This window comes from Fusarium falciforme, chromosome 6, assembly GCF_026873545.1.
Source record: "Fusarium falciforme chromosome 6, complete sequence".
In the NCBI taxonomy this organism is placed as follows: domain Eukaryota; kingdom Fungi; phylum Ascomycota; class Sordariomycetes; order Hypocreales; family Nectriaceae; genus Fusarium; species Fusarium falciforme.
The window spans coordinates 3,241,476-3,257,745 of record NC_070549.1 but is presented as its reverse complement, the minus strand read 5'-3'; the positions used below and the strand labels follow the sequence as shown (position 1 = coordinate 3,257,745).

At 52.3% G+C, this 16,270-nt stretch overlaps 9 protein-coding genes across 9 annotated transcripts; 4 read left to right on the top strand and 5 right to left on the bottom strand.

Annotated features, from left to right (window-relative positions):
- Positions 1-198: 198 nt before the first annotated feature.
- On the top strand, positions 199-1,473 carry NCS54_00859000 (Hypothetical protein; the record flags this gene model as incomplete). Its single annotated transcript, XM_053153972.1, has 1 exon — positions 199-1,473. The coding sequence occupies one exon, from the start codon at positions 199-201 to the stop codon at positions 1,471-1,473; it is 1,275 nt and encodes a 424-aa protein (XP_053009947.1).
- A 371-nt stretch (positions 1,474-1,844) lies between these two features.
- NCS54_00858900 (Hypothetical protein) lies at positions 1,845-2,438 on the bottom strand (the record flags this gene model as incomplete). Its single annotated transcript, XM_053153971.1, has 1 exon — positions 1,845-2,438. One exon carries the CDS (start codon positions 2,436-2,438, stop codon positions 1,845-1,847), a length of 594 nt encoding a protein of 197 aa, XP_053009946.1.
- An 802-nt stretch (positions 2,439-3,240) lies between these two features.
- NCS54_00858800 (Zn(2)-C6 fungal-type domain-containing protein) lies at positions 3,241-4,910 on the top strand (the record flags this gene model as incomplete). Its single annotated transcript, XM_053153970.1, has 4 exons — positions 3,241-3,297; positions 3,369-3,902; positions 3,950-4,084; positions 4,137-4,910. The coding sequence occupies 4 exons, from the start codon at positions 3,241-3,243 to the stop codon at positions 4,908-4,910; spliced, it is 1,500 nt and encodes a 499-aa protein (XP_053009945.1).
- Positions 4,911-5,134: 224 nt separating this feature from the next.
- NCS54_00858700 (Acyl-CoA-dh-2 domain-containing protein) lies at positions 5,135-6,567 on the bottom strand (the record flags this gene model as incomplete). The annotated part of the gene is made up of 4 exons (XM_053153969.1): positions 5,135-5,539; positions 5,589-5,697; positions 5,747-6,220; positions 6,272-6,567. 4 exons carry the CDS (start codon positions 6,565-6,567, stop codon positions 5,135-5,137), a joined length of 1,284 nt encoding a protein of 427 aa, XP_053009944.1.
- Positions 6,568-7,528: 961 nt separating this feature from the next.
- Positions 7,529-9,056, top strand: NCS54_00858600 (Bac-luciferase domain-containing protein; the record flags this gene model as incomplete). Its single annotated transcript, XM_053153968.1, has 3 exons — positions 7,529-7,741; positions 7,790-8,130; positions 8,177-9,056. The coding sequence occupies 3 exons, from the start codon at positions 7,529-7,531 to the stop codon at positions 9,054-9,056; spliced, it is 1,434 nt and encodes a 477-aa protein (XP_053009943.1).
- A 1,387-nt stretch (positions 9,057-10,443) lies between these two features.
- On the top strand, positions 10,444-11,360 carry NCS54_00858500 (Hypothetical protein; the record flags this gene model as incomplete). Its single annotated transcript, XM_053153967.1, has 2 exons — positions 10,444-10,496; positions 10,553-11,360. The coding sequence occupies 2 exons, from the start codon at positions 10,444-10,446 to the stop codon at positions 11,358-11,360; spliced, it is 861 nt and encodes a 286-aa protein (XP_053009942.1).
- A 146-nt stretch (positions 11,361-11,506) lies between these two features.
- On the bottom strand, positions 11,507-12,488 carry NCS54_00858400 (Hypothetical protein; the record flags this gene model as incomplete). The annotated part of the gene is made up of 2 exons (XM_053153966.1): positions 11,507-12,272; positions 12,322-12,488. The coding sequence occupies 2 exons, from the start codon at positions 12,486-12,488 to the stop codon at positions 11,507-11,509; spliced, it is 933 nt and encodes a 310-aa protein (XP_053009941.1).
- Positions 12,489-13,127: 639 nt separating this feature from the next.
- Positions 13,128-14,147, bottom strand: NCS54_00858300 (Hypothetical protein; the record flags this gene model as incomplete). The annotated part of the gene is made up of 1 exon (XM_053153965.1): positions 13,128-14,147. One exon carries the CDS (start codon positions 14,145-14,147, stop codon positions 13,128-13,130), a length of 1,020 nt encoding a protein of 339 aa, XP_053009940.1.
- Positions 14,148-14,599: 452 nt separating this feature from the next.
- NCS54_00858200 (Zn(2)-C6 fungal-type domain-containing protein) lies at positions 14,600-15,995 on the bottom strand (the record flags this gene model as incomplete). Its single annotated transcript, XM_053153964.1, has 2 exons — positions 14,600-15,585; positions 15,683-15,995. 2 exons carry the CDS (start codon positions 15,993-15,995, stop codon positions 14,600-14,602), a joined length of 1,299 nt encoding a protein of 432 aa, XP_053009939.1.
- Positions 15,996-16,270: the final 275 nt, after the last annotated feature.

The following is a 16,270-nucleotide window of genomic DNA, read 5'->3' as shown; positions in this document are numbered from 1 at the left end:
AGTCACCGAACGGGAAGTATAAGCATCAGCGAACATGTAAATGCAACTTCACTTATCCTGAGCAGAAGAATTCACAGAGGGTATTAATTTGATCGCCTTCCTCCCTTCAAGAGTCTTCTTCATCATCCGTCATCAACATCAACGAACCATCGAGAACACAAAACACCACACTCAGCATCACCCCGATACACAGCAACAATGCGATCCCTCATCACACTCTCGGCCCTCGCCATTTCCAGCGCTTTGGCCCATGTCATCATGGTTGAGCCTCACCCCTTCAACCTCGACACCGCACCCTTCGTGCAGGTCGATCCTCTCGGCCCCGACGCCCCCTTCCCTTGTCAAGGCCGCACCCAGCACGCCGAGGAGGTTACCAAGGTGACTGCTGGAACCACCCAAAAGGTCAAGTTCTGGGGCAGCGCCGTGCACGCTGGCGGATCGTGCCAGTTCAGTATCTCTCACGGCAAGGATCCCTCCAAGGACGTTAAAGGATGGCGTACCATCTACTCCATCATCGGCGGGTGTCCAGCCGAAGCCCAAGGCAACATCCCCAGCATTGCCAAGGACCCCCAAGGTCGCGAGCACGGCCCCGAGTGCGGCAACGACAGCGGCAAGGAGTGTATTCGCGAGTTCGACATCCCGATCCCCAAGGATATGCAGAACGGCCCTGCCATCTTCGCCTGGACTTGGTTCAACAAGCTTGGAAACAGAGAGATGTACATGGTCTGCGCTCCTATTGAGGTTGTGGGAGGCAAAGACGACAGCTCATTCGTCGACACTCTGCCTCCTCCTTTTGTCGCCAATATTCCGGGACAGTGCACCACGGGCCAGGGCGTTCTCGGATTCCCTGAGCCTGGTGACTTTGGCAAGGTACTTGAGCCTGCGAGCCACGATGAATCTAGTAAGTGTCCTGCCGCCGCCGAGCCCAACTTCAAGGAGCCCCCCGGTGGAGACGCTGCCCCCAAGCCTGAGACTCCTTCAAAGCCTGCATCGTCAGTAGCGGCTCAGCCCAGTGTTCCCTCGCCTCAGCAGCCAAGTGCTCCCGCGCCCCAGCTGCCCAGTCAAGCGCCCGCTCAACCCAGTGTCCCTGCTCCCGAGAAGCCCAGTGAGGGCGGCGATGTTGTCTTTATCACTGCTCCCACCGGTGCCACCAGCGCACCCGGTGCTCCTACTCAGCAACCTGTTGCACCCTCTGCCGGTGAATCAGCTCCCGTCGCTTCTTCTGTCAACAAGCCAGCTCCTTCCGCTCAGCCTGCTGCCAGTGCCACAGCCCCAGTCCCATCCACCGACGACTCTTCCTCCGGCAGCAACCGTCCCTGGTGGGCCGTCGGCATGGAGCCCTGCCCCGTGCCTGGACAGCTTGTGTGCATGTCGCCGACCTTCTTTGGCCTCTGCAACCGCGGCTGGGCTCTGCCTCAAGCTGTGCCTCAGGGTACAAAGTGTCTTGATGGCCAGATTGTTGTGGACGTGTGAGTGAGAGGTGGATCTTGTCTGAGACCCTGTTTCGGGTCTTGATATGGCGTCTGGAGTTTTAGGGAAAAGCTAAGCATTAGTTAGGTGTTTAGGTGATAAATAAACATCGGATGATCAAACAATACACGTGCTCGCTTTCTATATCCGTGATATGCTGCCTTTTGCTTATTGCTGACTGTGATATCTGCCTTGAAGGTTACACAGCGTCTGAATCATTACCCCAACAACTTGACCGCAATTCCTCGGCACAACTGTAGATCGCCATTCACTATGCATATTTAAAACTCAAAGTGCATTCTAATCTGACGTGAGCATTATAAAAACTCAAACTTTTCAACTCCTTGCGCCGACGCTCCCAATGAAGCGCATCCTCAGATCCCCACAAGCCCGTTGATCAGCTTCCCTGCCACCTTTTCGTTAATCTTATCCAACTCCTTGCACGCCATTATCGATAGGACAATTGTGACGGTGAAAAAGTCGTCGCACGGTACAAATACCGAGACCTGCTTCTCCATTGGTCTTGTAATGCCCGCGCTACCGTACTTGGCGAGCTTACGTTCCGCCCGGTCGTAGAGCTCATACGAACTACCCGTCATTTGGTTCACTTTCCACTTGAACTTGCCCATGTGGGATGTCTCAAAGGACCAATTCCCCGATAGGCTATTCTTGACCACCATGTGCTGGTTAAAGATAGACAGGTCAATGGTTGTAGTTGTAAAGTGGATAGTTGCCGTGCCGATGATGTTTTCGGGGGCCGGGGGGCCTCGGTAGGCGACAAAGTTGGGCTTGTCGTCGCGCTTGGAGATTGTGTATAGCGGAGGTGCTTCTTTGGGTGCTCCCTCTGGGATGATCAAGAATAGATTGTTGTCCTCAGGGGAAGGTCGAATTGAGAGTGTACGAGATCCATCATTGGCAGCTTCCGAGAGTGCAGAGCCGTACAGGAACTTATTGAGGAGATCTCTCATGATTGTGATGAGTGTGAGTGAATGGTTGGCTATTGTTGAAGTTGTTTCTTTAACGCGACGTCTACCAAAAGTAATACGAACAAGGCCGAGACCTTCAGATAATTATATACTCTTCATAAACCCCCGTCTACAAGATGCTATTCGTGGCATCCCCAAAACGATAAGGCTGACCCCGACCGGCGATCCTCCTCAATTCGCGCCAAACGATGCGCCAGCACTGCCCCCTGGTTAGTGGCGACCCGACCCGTCGCACAAGGCTGAGCCAGTGGCGATTACGTGGGCCTTGACGATCCACGGAACAACTTATGGTGTGTTGTGCCAAACTTGATCAGGCAGCTCGACCTTTATACGGAGTACGAGAGGTTGCTGATTCGCTACGGCACATGTCAGCATGCTTTAAACCCATGGAGCAATGCCCACGAAACAGAATGAGCTTTTGGGGTCAGTCAGCGGCATTCAAAAGTGCGTCCATTTCCCACATCTCTTCTCATCTTGCGACCACGTATAGCACTATTCCAAACTTGGAGCAACCAGGCGCTGCCCAATCACATTCCCGCTCTATCAGATCCATCGCTCATCTGCCAAGGCACACCTGAGAAGCTTGGTTGGGACGAACCCTTGTCGCGGATAGCCTCTCACGACGTGGAGGGAGCGGGGCTTCAAAAGTCACCCCAAAAAAGCGGCATATCCTTCAACACTCCGCTCTTCCCTTCCCTCCAAGGTAGAAGTCATTACTGTATTCTTTTACGCCTCCACAGAAGATCACTCGCTTCTTCTTTGGGTAATACCAAGCGCCCAGACAATGCCGGGTGTTCCGTCTGGCAAGGGCTGCGATGCCTGCAGGAAGCAGAAGAAAAAGGTTCGTTTCGTCAGCCAAGCAAGGTAAAACTTCATGACGACTTTGATTCTTTCTAACTAGTCGATCTATAGTGCGACCAGGAAAAGCCCGCATGCTCGAGATGCGCGAGGCTCAACATCCCCTGTATCGGCTCGGGAAAGCAGCGATACAAGTTCAAGGTCCAGACGTTGGAGGTCAGGTCAGACAGCGGAAGTCCACAGATCGTTGACACGGATGAGGACACGTCCAGTGGCAGCTCCCAGAGTTCTTCGTCACCTTTGAGCTTCCAGGCTCTGGTGCGGACGCCTAGCAGCCCGACAAACACCATTACCAACACTCTGATATCACGCCTGGAGATCACCGACCTGCGGTACGACATTACCTGCTACGGAGACTTTCTACGCCACATCCCCGCTCGCCTTGGTCATAACGAGGCCCTAGACACGTCTGCAGATGCCTTGGCCACCACGTTTTCCACACTCCACAGACCACAGGGCCACCAGTCGGTAGATGCCCTTACAAAGTATGTGCGCGCACTCAAGTCCCTACGAGTGGTCCTTAGCGATCCCCGCAAGGCCCGAACCCCAGAGACCATGTGCGCCGTCTACCTCATCATGATCTGCCAGGTGGGTGTCCCTTTCAGCCCTACGGTTCCTTGGCTAACGCGTCTCAGGGCTGGCTCGGCAGGGAAGATGATCAGCACACGAGCCATGGAGAAGGCTTGGCGTATCTCCTTCGGGCTGCGGCTCAAGAGAATTGGAAGGCCGGTTTCGAAACGGAGATGGTCCTAACATTTTGTGTGCCAGTGGTAAGGTTCCCCAGTCCCCCTATTTACAACGCCTAACTGACAGATTAAACAGATCATAGAAAGCATCACAAACCCCAAAGTTAGACTAGACAAGTGGTTCTGGGACATGCTCGACAACTTTCGAAGATCCAACCCCCCGACAAGTACCGCAGAAGGCACCCAAGCACGAAACGTCAGAGAAAACTCGGGAGGAATACCAAGCCTCCGCATGCGCAACCTCGGCATGATCCCAGACTTTATAAACCAACCGGAGCTGCACCGGATGGAGATAACATGCGCCTATCACAGGCTGCGCCTGGACATGGAAAAGATGTCGCACATCGTACAGGCTGTTAGCTTGCCTCCTGGGTCCTCACCTACGGTTATGCAGATGCGGCTTTCACGATCTTATTACTCGGCGTACTCGGTGTTGCTTTGCATCATCATTATAATCAACCACCTCATGCAAGCATTTGACCCATACAGCTTGTCCCTGGTTTCAGAGGGGGCCCTGTTCTGCAGCGAGGTCATCACTATGGCCCACAACATCAGCCAATACCGACCTCTTGGAGCAAGCCACGTGCCCTTAACTCTTGCAATCGCATGGGCAGCGACAGATGAACCCGTCATGAAAGGGCAGCTGGAAGCACTACTCTCCGAGTACCAGGAGGACTGGACGGTGACCAAGTGGCTGAAGATGGGATACTGGTGGAGGAGCAAGTTTGCAGAGCTCCGTGAGCGATTGGCACCAATGATCCAGTCTCAGGAGCAGGAGCTGGCGTTGATCAAGGAAGGCGAAGCGGCACATAATCCTGAACAGGCTCCAGAGCAGTGCTGCGTTCAATAAGATGGGTGTCTGGATGATAGTCACTGCGGGGCGGTGACATATGGCCCGCAGGCGGTTGATGTCGATCATGTATCATGACTGGGATTGGGCTTGGGTAGCAATAAAGGAATATATCAGGAGTACATTGGGGTAATCGGGTAGGGGGGTATATAGATTGTACCCTGGATAAAACACGGTTTCAATTCGCTACAGCAAGGGGTGTAAAGTGCACGCAAACACAGCGCCTAAGTATACCACGTAGGCTCAGGATACTCCCCAAGCAAGTGATACCTCCCCAACTCCCGATTCTTATAAGCAACAGGATCATGCAACGTATGCGTCCTAAGGTCCCTCCAGAACCGATCCAGCCCAGCCTTAGAAGCCGTAGCCCTCGACCCCGTAACCTCAAACACGCCAGCCGTGACTCTGAGCCCTGTGTCGGTGGTGACCACCTTGAGGCTGGCGACCCATTCGGCAAACTCGCCGCGCTTCTCGGCTGTGACTTGGGATCGGTTGGTGGAGTACTCGGCGTAGATTTCGTCGGTTTTGGCGATTACTTTTTCGGCCAGGGCTTCGGCTGCGCGGATGTGGGCGAGGAAGTTGCCGTAGGTGGAGAGGATGTAGAACTCGTCAGTGGCCTTTTCCTTGTTCTGGAAGTCTGTTAGAGATGAGCGGTGGATTTGAAGTCGTAGCACTTACGTCGCCGCCGTAGGGCCAGGCTCGGGTGCTCTTGAGGGTGTACTGAGATGCGTACTCCAGAGCACCAGCAGCGATGCCAAGGTAGAGGTTGGCAAAGTTGAGCTGTACACTATCATACCGTTAGTAAGTGCACTTGTATCTCCGAGATAAGTACTTACGTAGGAAGAAGCAAGCTGGCAAAAGGAATAGCCAGAATGTTAGGATCAGGCTTCTTAGCCTCAGCATCCCATCCTAGGGCATCACTCCAAGGGGCCGACACATTCTCGATGTTGACACTTCCAGACTCCGTCAATCGCACACCAATGTTATCCCAGTTATGTTTAAACTGGATACCAGCCTGCTGTGTAGGCACGACAGCAAAGATGTGCTCTTCCTTTTCTCCGTAGACGCCCTCCAGGACGGTCAGATCTGAGATGACGCCTCCGGTGCTGAAATTCTTGAAACCGTTAAAGACGATCTTGTCACCATCAGAAGTGATCTTGAGATCGCTGTCACGGGGGTTGACAGCTCCTCCGACAAAGTAGTTGTTGGTAATGATGAGCTTTTGCGTTCTGTCGGCTTGCTCAGGGCTGCCAACGACGTTGGCGGCAGTTGCCCACACGAGATGATAGCCCAGCAGCATACCAATCGAGCTATGATCATATCAGTATAAATACTAATTCAAAAGGTAAGAGTAGGCTCACCCATCCTTCTTGGCAACCTCGCGAACCGCCCGAAACCCAACACTCCAAGGCTGCTCACCACCACCATACTTGGCCGGACCAAGAATCTTGAGCAAACCAGAATGCTTCAAAAGAGAAACTTCAGCCTTGGGGGACTTGTTGGCCTGCTCACGGACGACAACGTCCTTGGCTAGCACATCGGCAACATCTTGGGCACGCTTGATCCAACCCTCTGCGTCCTTGGGAAGATCCGACCACTGAGCCTCATACTCGGCGTAGACGGCAGGGTCTGTACTCTCAAAAGGAGGAGTAGCCATGGTTAGGGTTAGGTTGGGGGCAATGTTTAGGTGAGGGTATTTCGGTGAGGGAACTGGGCAAAGCTATGCAGGTGGCGACCTTCGACTTGTGGAACTTTATAGATGTTGGGGGGAGCCATCAGCCACTCAACTTCAACATGTTCGTGCATGGCATTGCGTTTCTTCAGGTCTGCATCTCGTTATTCGTAAATGCAGGGTCCACGCGGCTCCGATCGACCTCGGCACTTTCAAGATGAGCAAGTATTCAGCTGGTTCATGACGAATCTTGATCTACAGATGGTGTCAGGTACACGTGGGATGCAGACCTCAGCTCCAGAAAGACTCGTATGATCTGCGACTCTTTGAGAGGAGTGAATTGATGTTATCTTTTACGAGATGTTGTGATTGGTGTTTTAAGAGTTGACGCCTTACGGGGCTAAAATGGTGAGTGGTAGATTCGGCAGTGTTCGGTAATGGTTGGCAACCCCGGTATTCGTGAAAGATGGCAAGATCTTATCAGTAATTGCGGGACTTGATGTATTCCATAGCATTCCTGTTACTATGCCGGCGCCCTGTTGTTGGCTTGACAGATGCAACTCATTCTGCTTGCTTCGACCCACCCCCCTTTCCTATCAATACAACCTGTTTCTGTCATATAAACGAATTCATACACTCTCTGAGTTCAAGGAGTTTTTACATAAAATTCCCGAGTTTATTTCGTCCAAGAATTCTCCCTCACCATCAGCTCATGATAACCAAGACCTAGCTGACCCACCTCCGCGAGCACGCGATCGGGGTAGCATTATTGTGCAAGCCGGTGACCCGACAATCCGACGGCACTCGAGCTTCCCCTCAATTGCGTAATCCTAGATAATAGCTCTTATCACTCCTGTAAGAATCACCTCCATCTTGGCTTTATGAGGTTATTCCTGCAGCTTCTCTTGAACCTCTGCATTCGCGTTGAGCTGAACCAACCAACACAATGTCTACCGAAACGTCTGCTGCGGCTGCAAAGCCCAAGAAGCAGCTCATCATCAATGCATTTGTAGAGTCTTGCAGTGGTCATCAGTCTCCTGGTCTTTGGAGGCACCCGGATGATCGCTCCTGGGACTTCAACAACATCAGTCACTGGGTGAAGCTCGCGCAGTTGCTAGAAAAGGGAAAGTTTCACGGCATCTTTATTGCCGACGTTCTCGTGAGTTGAACCAACCTTTTTCATACTTCGTTTAACTAACAGTGAAAGGGATCTTATGATGTCTACAAAGGGCCTCGAAACCCAGATCCTGCCATCATCTCTGGTGCTCAATGGCCGGTTAATGAGCCCCTGGCCACTGTACCTGCCATGGCAGCTGCCACAAAGAACATTGGCTTTGGTGTGACCGTGGCAACTACTTACGAGCAGCCATATCATCTGGCACGCCGTCTGAGCACCGTGGACCACCTCACAGGTGGACGACTTGGCTGGAACATTGTGACGGGCTACCTTGACTCTGCTGCTAGAAACCTGGGGCACACAGAGCAGCCTAGTCATGATGAGAGATATGCCATTGCTGAGGAATACGTGGATGTCACTTACAAGCTCTGGTAAGTCATATGCCCAACGTCATCGGATCTCAACTGATCATCTCAGGCAATCCTCATGGCGTGACGATGCAGTCAAACTAGACCGCGAAAAGGGAGTATACACAGATCCTTCCCTCGTCCGTCTCATCAACCACGAGGGAAAGTACTACAACGTCCCAGGTCCTCACATCTGCCAGCCATCTCCCCAGCGCACTCCCCTCATCCTTCAAGCCGGCACCTCTAAAGCCGGAAAGAACTTTGCCGCCAAGCACGCAGAGGCGATCTTTGTGGCCGGTCACAGTCCTGCCGTGGTTGCCAAGAACGTGGCAGAGATTCGCACCCTGGCAAAGGAGCAGTTTAACCGTGATCCTGCATCTATCAAGTTCTTGGCCATGTTCTGTCCCATCATCGGAAAGACGCAAGAAGAAGCAGACGCGAGATACAAAGAGCTCGTGAGCTACGGTTCTGAAGATGGAGCTCTGGCTTTGTTTGGTGGCTGGACGGGTATCGACCTTGCTCAGTACGGCGATGACGAAGAACTCCGATACGTCGAATCCAACGCGATCCGTTCGGCTGTCGAGTCTTGGTCCAAGTCTCTACCAGGCGTGCCAAAGTGGACAAAGCACACTGTAGCAAACCACATCAAGGTCGGCGGACTGGGAGCAACAGTGGCCGGAACACCGGAGCGTATTGCCGACGAGATGGAAAGGTGGATTGACGAGGCTGACATTGACGGATTTAACCTGTCTTATGCCCTCCTGCCTGCAACCTTTGAGGAGGTCATTTCTGATTTGCTGCCTGTGTTGAGGAAGCGAGGCCTCTTTTGGGATGACTACGCTGTCGACGGGGGAACCTATCGGGAGAACCTGTACGGGAAGAAGGGTCTTGCGAGGCCTCCAGCGGATCACCCGGCAGCACAATATCACTGGACCAAGGATCAGGCGTAAATGATACCATATCAGATTCATCACCATAAGAATAGACGACCGTTACAACGATCCATTCAATCCCCAGGGCTTTACCGGGATAGATCCATGTGCGACTAAGCATACTGCCCCTGAACAAGAGTAAGCTCGTACTATATACGATTCGGCCTTGTGGGGAATGTCGCTGCATAGGGCTCGAAAACTGTCAGTTAACAGACGATCTTATTGAGGCTGAGACTTTTACTGTACTGGGCAGTACCAGCCGCCAGCCAATCGCGTATCAGCCAGGGAGCATCTGAAGATGCTACAAGAATGACACGCTGTGAAGAACCGAGTATATTAATTGTGCCAAGAGCGCCTTATAGAATCAAGTGCGCTACAACTCCTCGCTGCGATATCAACTCGGACCCCACTTCATGATGCTCTCTCTAGCCAAGTTGCCCTTCCTCATCCACGACATCATCTCAACCTTTGCCGGTTTCACCTTCATATTGAGGCCAGCGGCTCAACTCTTACCTCTCACGCCGTCCGCATCTCTTATTCTACAATGCTACGGCGGCCTCATCCTTTTCACCAACCTCATCGCCTTTGTCTTTCTGACAAGGCCTTTTGACGAATCATCACGCCTCGTGGCCCTTGCATTCGCGTTTTGGCACTGTTGGCCTACATACAGAGCTATAGTTCGGCTAGTCTATGGGATCGAAACCAAGGGAGAGCTTGGAAAGACACTGGGAGGACCAGCTGTTCACTTGGGTGTTCATAGTGTTCTCATTGCAATGTTTCTCTGGTCTGGATTAATGGCATGACATAAAACACGGTTCCAAGGGTATGAATGGGGGGCAATAACCCTCTTTGATAGCTCGTGCAAAGTATAGAAACTACAGTACAACTACAGGATTCAGGCGGTGGAAAATCGGTGGAAATAATCTGCCAAATGGTGACTTCAGGTTGTCAACCGGAGGTACTCCCCTTCACAGAAATACAAGCAAAGTTCAGTAAGCCAAGCCAAATATAACTGGAAAGCCAAATGCTGTTCCGGAGTCGTCACTTTTGCTTCCTCAGCCAACAGAACATTCAAACTCGAGCATGCCATTATAACCTAGAGGCAGCCAATTTTCCTATGCCCGCCTATTTCCACTTGGCCCCTAGACGTTTCTACCGCAATACGAGAATACGTTGAGGTGGGCCGCGTAAGCAGGAAGCGAAGCAAAGTGCAGACAAGCAGCGCTCCGTTTTCCCAACATGGGTTGTCAAGGTCAGCCCTGCATAGTAGCATGACATCACAAGCTTGGATATTTTCATTTCTCAAGGGAAGATAGGGGAGCCTCTTAAAAGCTATAAAACTCGTAACACGTCTCATCGATCAGGGTTTCTATCTAACCCTGCTAATTTCTCTTTGTTATCCAAAATGCCTCATCTCATACCTCGCATGCACATCTTTGAAATTGATGACCAACCATGGTGAGTTTCGAAATTTACCATCTTTATAATATTCAAGCCTTCTCACATGATGCCAGGTTCTCACCCTCACTGCGTGTGATAGTCCAAGCTATCCTCGCCCAAACGTGGTCCATGGATCTCTCCATTCCTAGCCGATCACCGGCCCAAATCGCAGCATTAAAGCTCATCCAGCACCTGGATTCGTCCCTCTCGTCACTAAGATTCGTCGACTTTTGCGCTGGAGCTGGTGGTCCATCACCGCTTATCGAGCGACAAGTCAACACATACCTACGCAATAGTAACCGTGAAGAAGTCGACTTTGTTCTAACGGATGTCCACCCAAACATTGACGCGTGGGCACGCATCGCCAGTCAGAACCCGCATATCACTTATGAAGGTCAAAGTGTGGATGCATCTCGGGCTCCTGAGAGGCTTACCCAATCCAAGGACGGTCGAAGCGTCTTTCGCCTGTTCAACCTGGCATTCCATCACTTCGACGATGATTTGGCTCGACGCATTCTGAAAGACACGGTTGAACGGAAGCAAGGCTTTGCTATATTTGAGCTTCAAAACCGCAGCGTCTTGAGCTTCATGGCAGACCTCCTTCTACCAATCGGGGTCATCCTTTCAGCGCCCTACTACGCCTTGAAATGGGGAGCTCCATCCGTCTTCATCTTCACATGGCTCATTCCGGTTATACCGTTAGTCTTGATCTGGGACGGAGTTGTGTCTTCACTACGGACTAGAGAGCCAGAGGAGGTTGAGGCGCTGCTTCGTAGTTGCGGTGCTGATGCAACTGGATGGGAGATGAGAAGCGGAAAGGAATCGTTCTTGTGGCCTTGCGGGCACATTAACTGGATTATTTGCCAGCCGGTAAAGAAGTGATTCAAATGTAGTTCTTCCACCTTCGTTCAGACCATTCCAACTTGGCATTCTTTACCATTACAATAGACGTAACCACCAATCAGTGATAGTTAATGGCATCTAGTATTTCAGAGGCCATCTCTCTCCCACTAGAATTCACCCCAACTCTACAAATCCAGCTTCTGATCCAGCAAAAACCTCACAAGCCCCCTCTGCAACGCACAAGGCGCAGCACCCCCATGATCCTCCCCCTCAAACTCCCACTTCCAAACCCCCCTCACATTGGGCGACTCCTCCATCCTCGCCGCCAGCTCCAGCGCGTTGTCCTTCATCTTCCTCGCCGCAGCCCACTTTTGCTTGCGCTTGAACGTCTCGTCAGAGTCGCCGGGCTGGCGAATCAGGGTCTGCTCGGCGCCGCCAAACATGACGAGCAGGCGTGGGGCTTTGCCCGTGGGGGGTTCGCGCTCGTGGAAGCGGGCTTCTTGCTCTCGGACGATGCACTCGTGGTTGAACCAGATGGATGGGCTTGCGGCGATAAATGTGTCAAACGCCTCGGGCTTTGTGAAGAGCGCGTTTAGAGTGAATAACCCTCCGTAAGAATGCCCAAAGAGCGCTCTTGGTCCTGAGTTGACCGGCGCATTAGGGAACAAAGTCTCATCGACATATGGCGCGATATCATTCCGGATAACATCAAGAAAATCGTCTGCCCCTCCAAACGGACCCAGGTTAGGTTTTCCATCAGGTCCAGGTGGAATATCGTATGTCCCAGCCGACGATGGAATGGTGAGATCTCCCGTTCTGCGCTTGTCAAAGACGCATGTCTTGTTGGGATATCCAATAGCCACAATAATAGTCCTAGTATGGTTTGTAAACTCTAGACGGCGGACAATATCCGTAGCCGTAAAGAAATAAGCATTCCCGTCAACGACGTAGCTAAATATCTGTTAGCATCTTCAACAGTAGAATGAGGCCTTTTGCTCACATTGTGGAGACGCTTTTCCCAGCGTCTTGCTCAGGCGGGATCCGCTCCTCGCTCCAACAAAGAGGCCAAGAAACCTGAACAAGGTAATCCCCTCTCCGCGTAGGAAAGAGAAACTGGCACGAGTTGTGAGCGTTTGCGTGCTCAAAAGCCAAAGGAAGCTGCGTCATGATGCCGATGATTTTTGACACAAAACAATGTTGAAAGGTTTAAGCCAGCAGCTCCTGCAGGATGACATGTCAAGCACTGCCACGCTCCCCCATGAATTGCATAATAGTCGACCCATGCATCACGGTATTGTATTGGCGGAGAGTAGCTCGTCCCTTGGCAACCCGCGACTCCCTACCCAAACAGGACAAGTCGTTCCGCTCGCTTGAGTAATCATCACGGGATGTTGGTTATTTGTGATAATCAGATAAGATTGCGCCCGGAAACGAGCCAACGGGAGCGTCGGCTGTGGATCGGGCAGGGACTGGGGGGAACCCGATCTCGGTACGAACATGGCGAAGATGAGGTAACGTTAAATGATAAACGCGTGGGTATGGTTCGCTTCCAGGCTGTTGGTTGTGCGTGGGATTCAGAGCACGGTTTCTTCAACCAGGGCATCCTCGTTCGTGTCAAGAACAAACCTCTGAAGTGCAGACATGACTTTCTATCAGATCAAGTTACCGTCGCCTAGCCGGGAGCGAAATGACATGTCGCCGTAATACAATTAGACGTCTTTCAGCATGAGGTGCGCGCGTTGATCAAGAACTCCAGTCTGTTTGATTTCTCACTAAATCTACTTACTATCTACATGATGCGCATAATCAAGCATCCTTCTCGAGGCCGACTAGCTTGATAGACTCTGTCCAAAGCCTGGATGCCTTATCTTCGTCGTAAATCCACTCCGCGTAGCCGTCATCGACAGACATGTAATCCGAGTCTGGGCGTACTGGGCCAGCCTCGGTACAGTCGTACAGGTACTTGCCGCCCTTGCCCTCCCAGTCCTTGCTTACCGCAGCATAGACGGTGGTTGCGGCACCTTGGGCGACGCTCTTGAACCGCTTCTGAAAGCCCGGATGATTTCCCATAAAGTCCTTGGTTTCTTGATCCAGGGACTTTGCGAGGTTCGTATTGATGATGCCGGGGTGCAGAGAAAGAGCATGTAGTCCTTGGGAACCGTAGCGCCGTTCGATCTCGTTGGCCAGGTAGATATTGGCCGTCTTAGCCTGGCCGTATGCGAGCATCGGGTCATAAGAGTCCGGCTCGTCAAAGTTCAAATCTTCAAAGCGAATTCCTCCAGCGCGATGACCAGTTGAAGAAAGGGATATAACGCGAGAGTTGAACTCGGGAGTGGATGCGGCCAAGAGGGCAGGCTTAAGGAGCTGGAATAGGAGAAAGTGGCCGAGATAATTAATGGCGAGCTGCGTCTCAAAACCATCCACCGTCTTGCCCTTCGGGGAGAACATAACTCCCGCGTTAAGGATCAAGAGGTTTAGCTTGTCGTTCTGGGCAATGAGGTCCTTGGCCGCCTTTCTGACCGAGTCAAATGAGTCGAGAGAAATCTCAACCACATGCAGCGGCGCATCGTTAGCATCCGACGCCTGGATATCGTCGATGGCCTGCTGGCCCTTGGCACGGTTTCTAGCCCCGATGTAGACGGTGGCTCCGGCCGAGTGGAGAGCGCGGGCTGTCTCAAGACCAAGGCCTTGGTTCGCGCCGGTGATGAAGACGCTCTTCCCGATGAGTTTGCCAGTGAGGTTCTCATCCTCGATGATTTGAAGGGCAGTAGGACGGGCGTCGTTGGGTCCCTGAGGGTTGGCGTGAGCTTGGGCGTATCGAGACATGATGAAAAGGATAGAGTTGATTGTGAGAAGATGTGATTTGGATGGATTGATGTGGTGATTGTTGGCTGGCACTTTGGCGGGCAGAAGGCTCGTACTTATACAAGCTCAGGCTATGGTCTCTTGTTGTCACCATGACGTCTCTGTCGGCCACAATATCAAACACGATAATAAACACATGGTAGCGTTAAAACCTAATCGAGAAAGGTTATGCTCTCACAAGTCCGCTCTCACAAGTCCGCTCTCCGCATCTGGTTCCACAGCACTCGCGTCAACTAACGTTACGACAAAGCCAGCCAAACCTTGTTTAGAGCCATTGTCTTAAACATGTAAGTCAGACCACCATCAGGGGCTTAGTTGACCTCCTTTCCCCACTACAATCAGCAACAGCATCATATCGGCCCCCCTGCGAGCAGATCTTGCATCTGGATACCACAGTGCTCATTAGACGTCCTTTATTCATCTCCACTCATCACCTTCACCGACCACTCAGCCAAGTGCGCCAACTCCGAGTCCTCAAGTATGCTCATGACACAATCCGCCAGTGGGCGTCCCCAGCCTCGGCAAAACCAATATGCTGACGAAGACCAGCGAATCAAGCAACAATAGTGCGACAGGATGATGACGGCCAGAGGATGACGGGCCCTGACCAAGTCAAAAAATGCCTGGGAAACCTCGGACGGCCAGATAAAGAGGATCTTGATATCCATAGAACAAGACTCGCTGTCAGGAGACTTATCAAGGTCGGCAATGCAGCTGATAAGGCGTTCGAGAGCGGACGTCAGGGCCAGTTGGACAAACGGGTCTGAGTCAAGGCCCATAGACTTGACTACTCCATCGAGATCGGATACCCTTTGCAAAAACTCCTGTAGATCACCTCTGGCGTATTGAAAGCCACGCCGCTGACTAAAGATGGCTTGCAATGGTCCGGTTCGGATAAGATCGAGGGATGAGCGCATAATTGCCATCATGCCGTTGATCACGGAGAATATATCGACCAGGTTCAACAGCGCGGAGAAGCAGCTATCCTGATGGTACTCACAGTTGGGGGAGAATGCAAACTTGCTAATGACAAGGAAGATGGATGAGACCCAGAGAGCGTGGCAGTTTTGCCGAGTGACGGCCTGCCCAAGGGTCCCACGCAGGCCTCGAATGGCCAAGCTCTGCTGCTTGTTGGCGAGGGCGAGATAGTGCGGCCGCTTGTCCTTGTTTAGGTACGCCAAGTGGAACGAGGAAAGGGCCATGATCATGCGCATGAGGTAGGGGTGAGAAAGACCCTCCTGCGGAATAACGACCTGGTATGTCGTCACGGCATGTCCCGAAAGGATGGAGCGGCAGGTCACATTGGTGTAATGGAAGATGAGCTCGGCATTGGAAAGCCAGCACTCGGGTGCATCAGCTGGATCTGCCGATAAAAACGGGAATGGGACGAGAGGAGTCCCTGTGGGAGAGGTCAGTGGTCCACCATCCCCCAAGGGTGATTGTGCAGACTTGCGGATCTGTGACGGTGTCAGTCAAGGAAGCAAGCCGAGAGATACCTTGTTGGCTTGCCTTGGCGTCGTCATTAATGGAGGAGCAGTCATTAGCCGGTTGTTTGAGGCTCGCATCGTCGAGGCTACAGGGGATTCGGTGTCGGACGCAGGATGTACAAGGGACCTTTTCGTCGCACTGACACTCTGTTAGGAGGCTTCGCCGATAGAGATGAGGAGTACCTGCCTTGACCTTTCTCTTCTTACATCGCAAGCAGCCGTTCCGAGACTTTCGGAACCCAATGCGTTTCCTCGCGGGCCGGCCTGGGATGGTTATCTGCACCGACGGGGGCTGTGTTGCCGAGTTCTCGGGTTCGGCCATGGCGCTACTGTGTAGAATTGCGACACCGAGGTGGGCTCTCGGATTTCTTTATATGTACGTAGTCGTTGGGCTAGGTATATTGGCCCTGTCCAGCTAGGGCGGATCCTGCGGAGTTTGGTTGCGGAGTCAGGTTCCGAACCCGACGACGACACCGAGCTGTGAGCAGGGAGTGGGGCCGCTAGACAGCCCGGTTGTCTCTTTTAGACGTTCATTTCTGACGTAGGATTCCTTCACATAGTGGTTGAAGATTGACGCAGTACGGAGACGTGACAGAG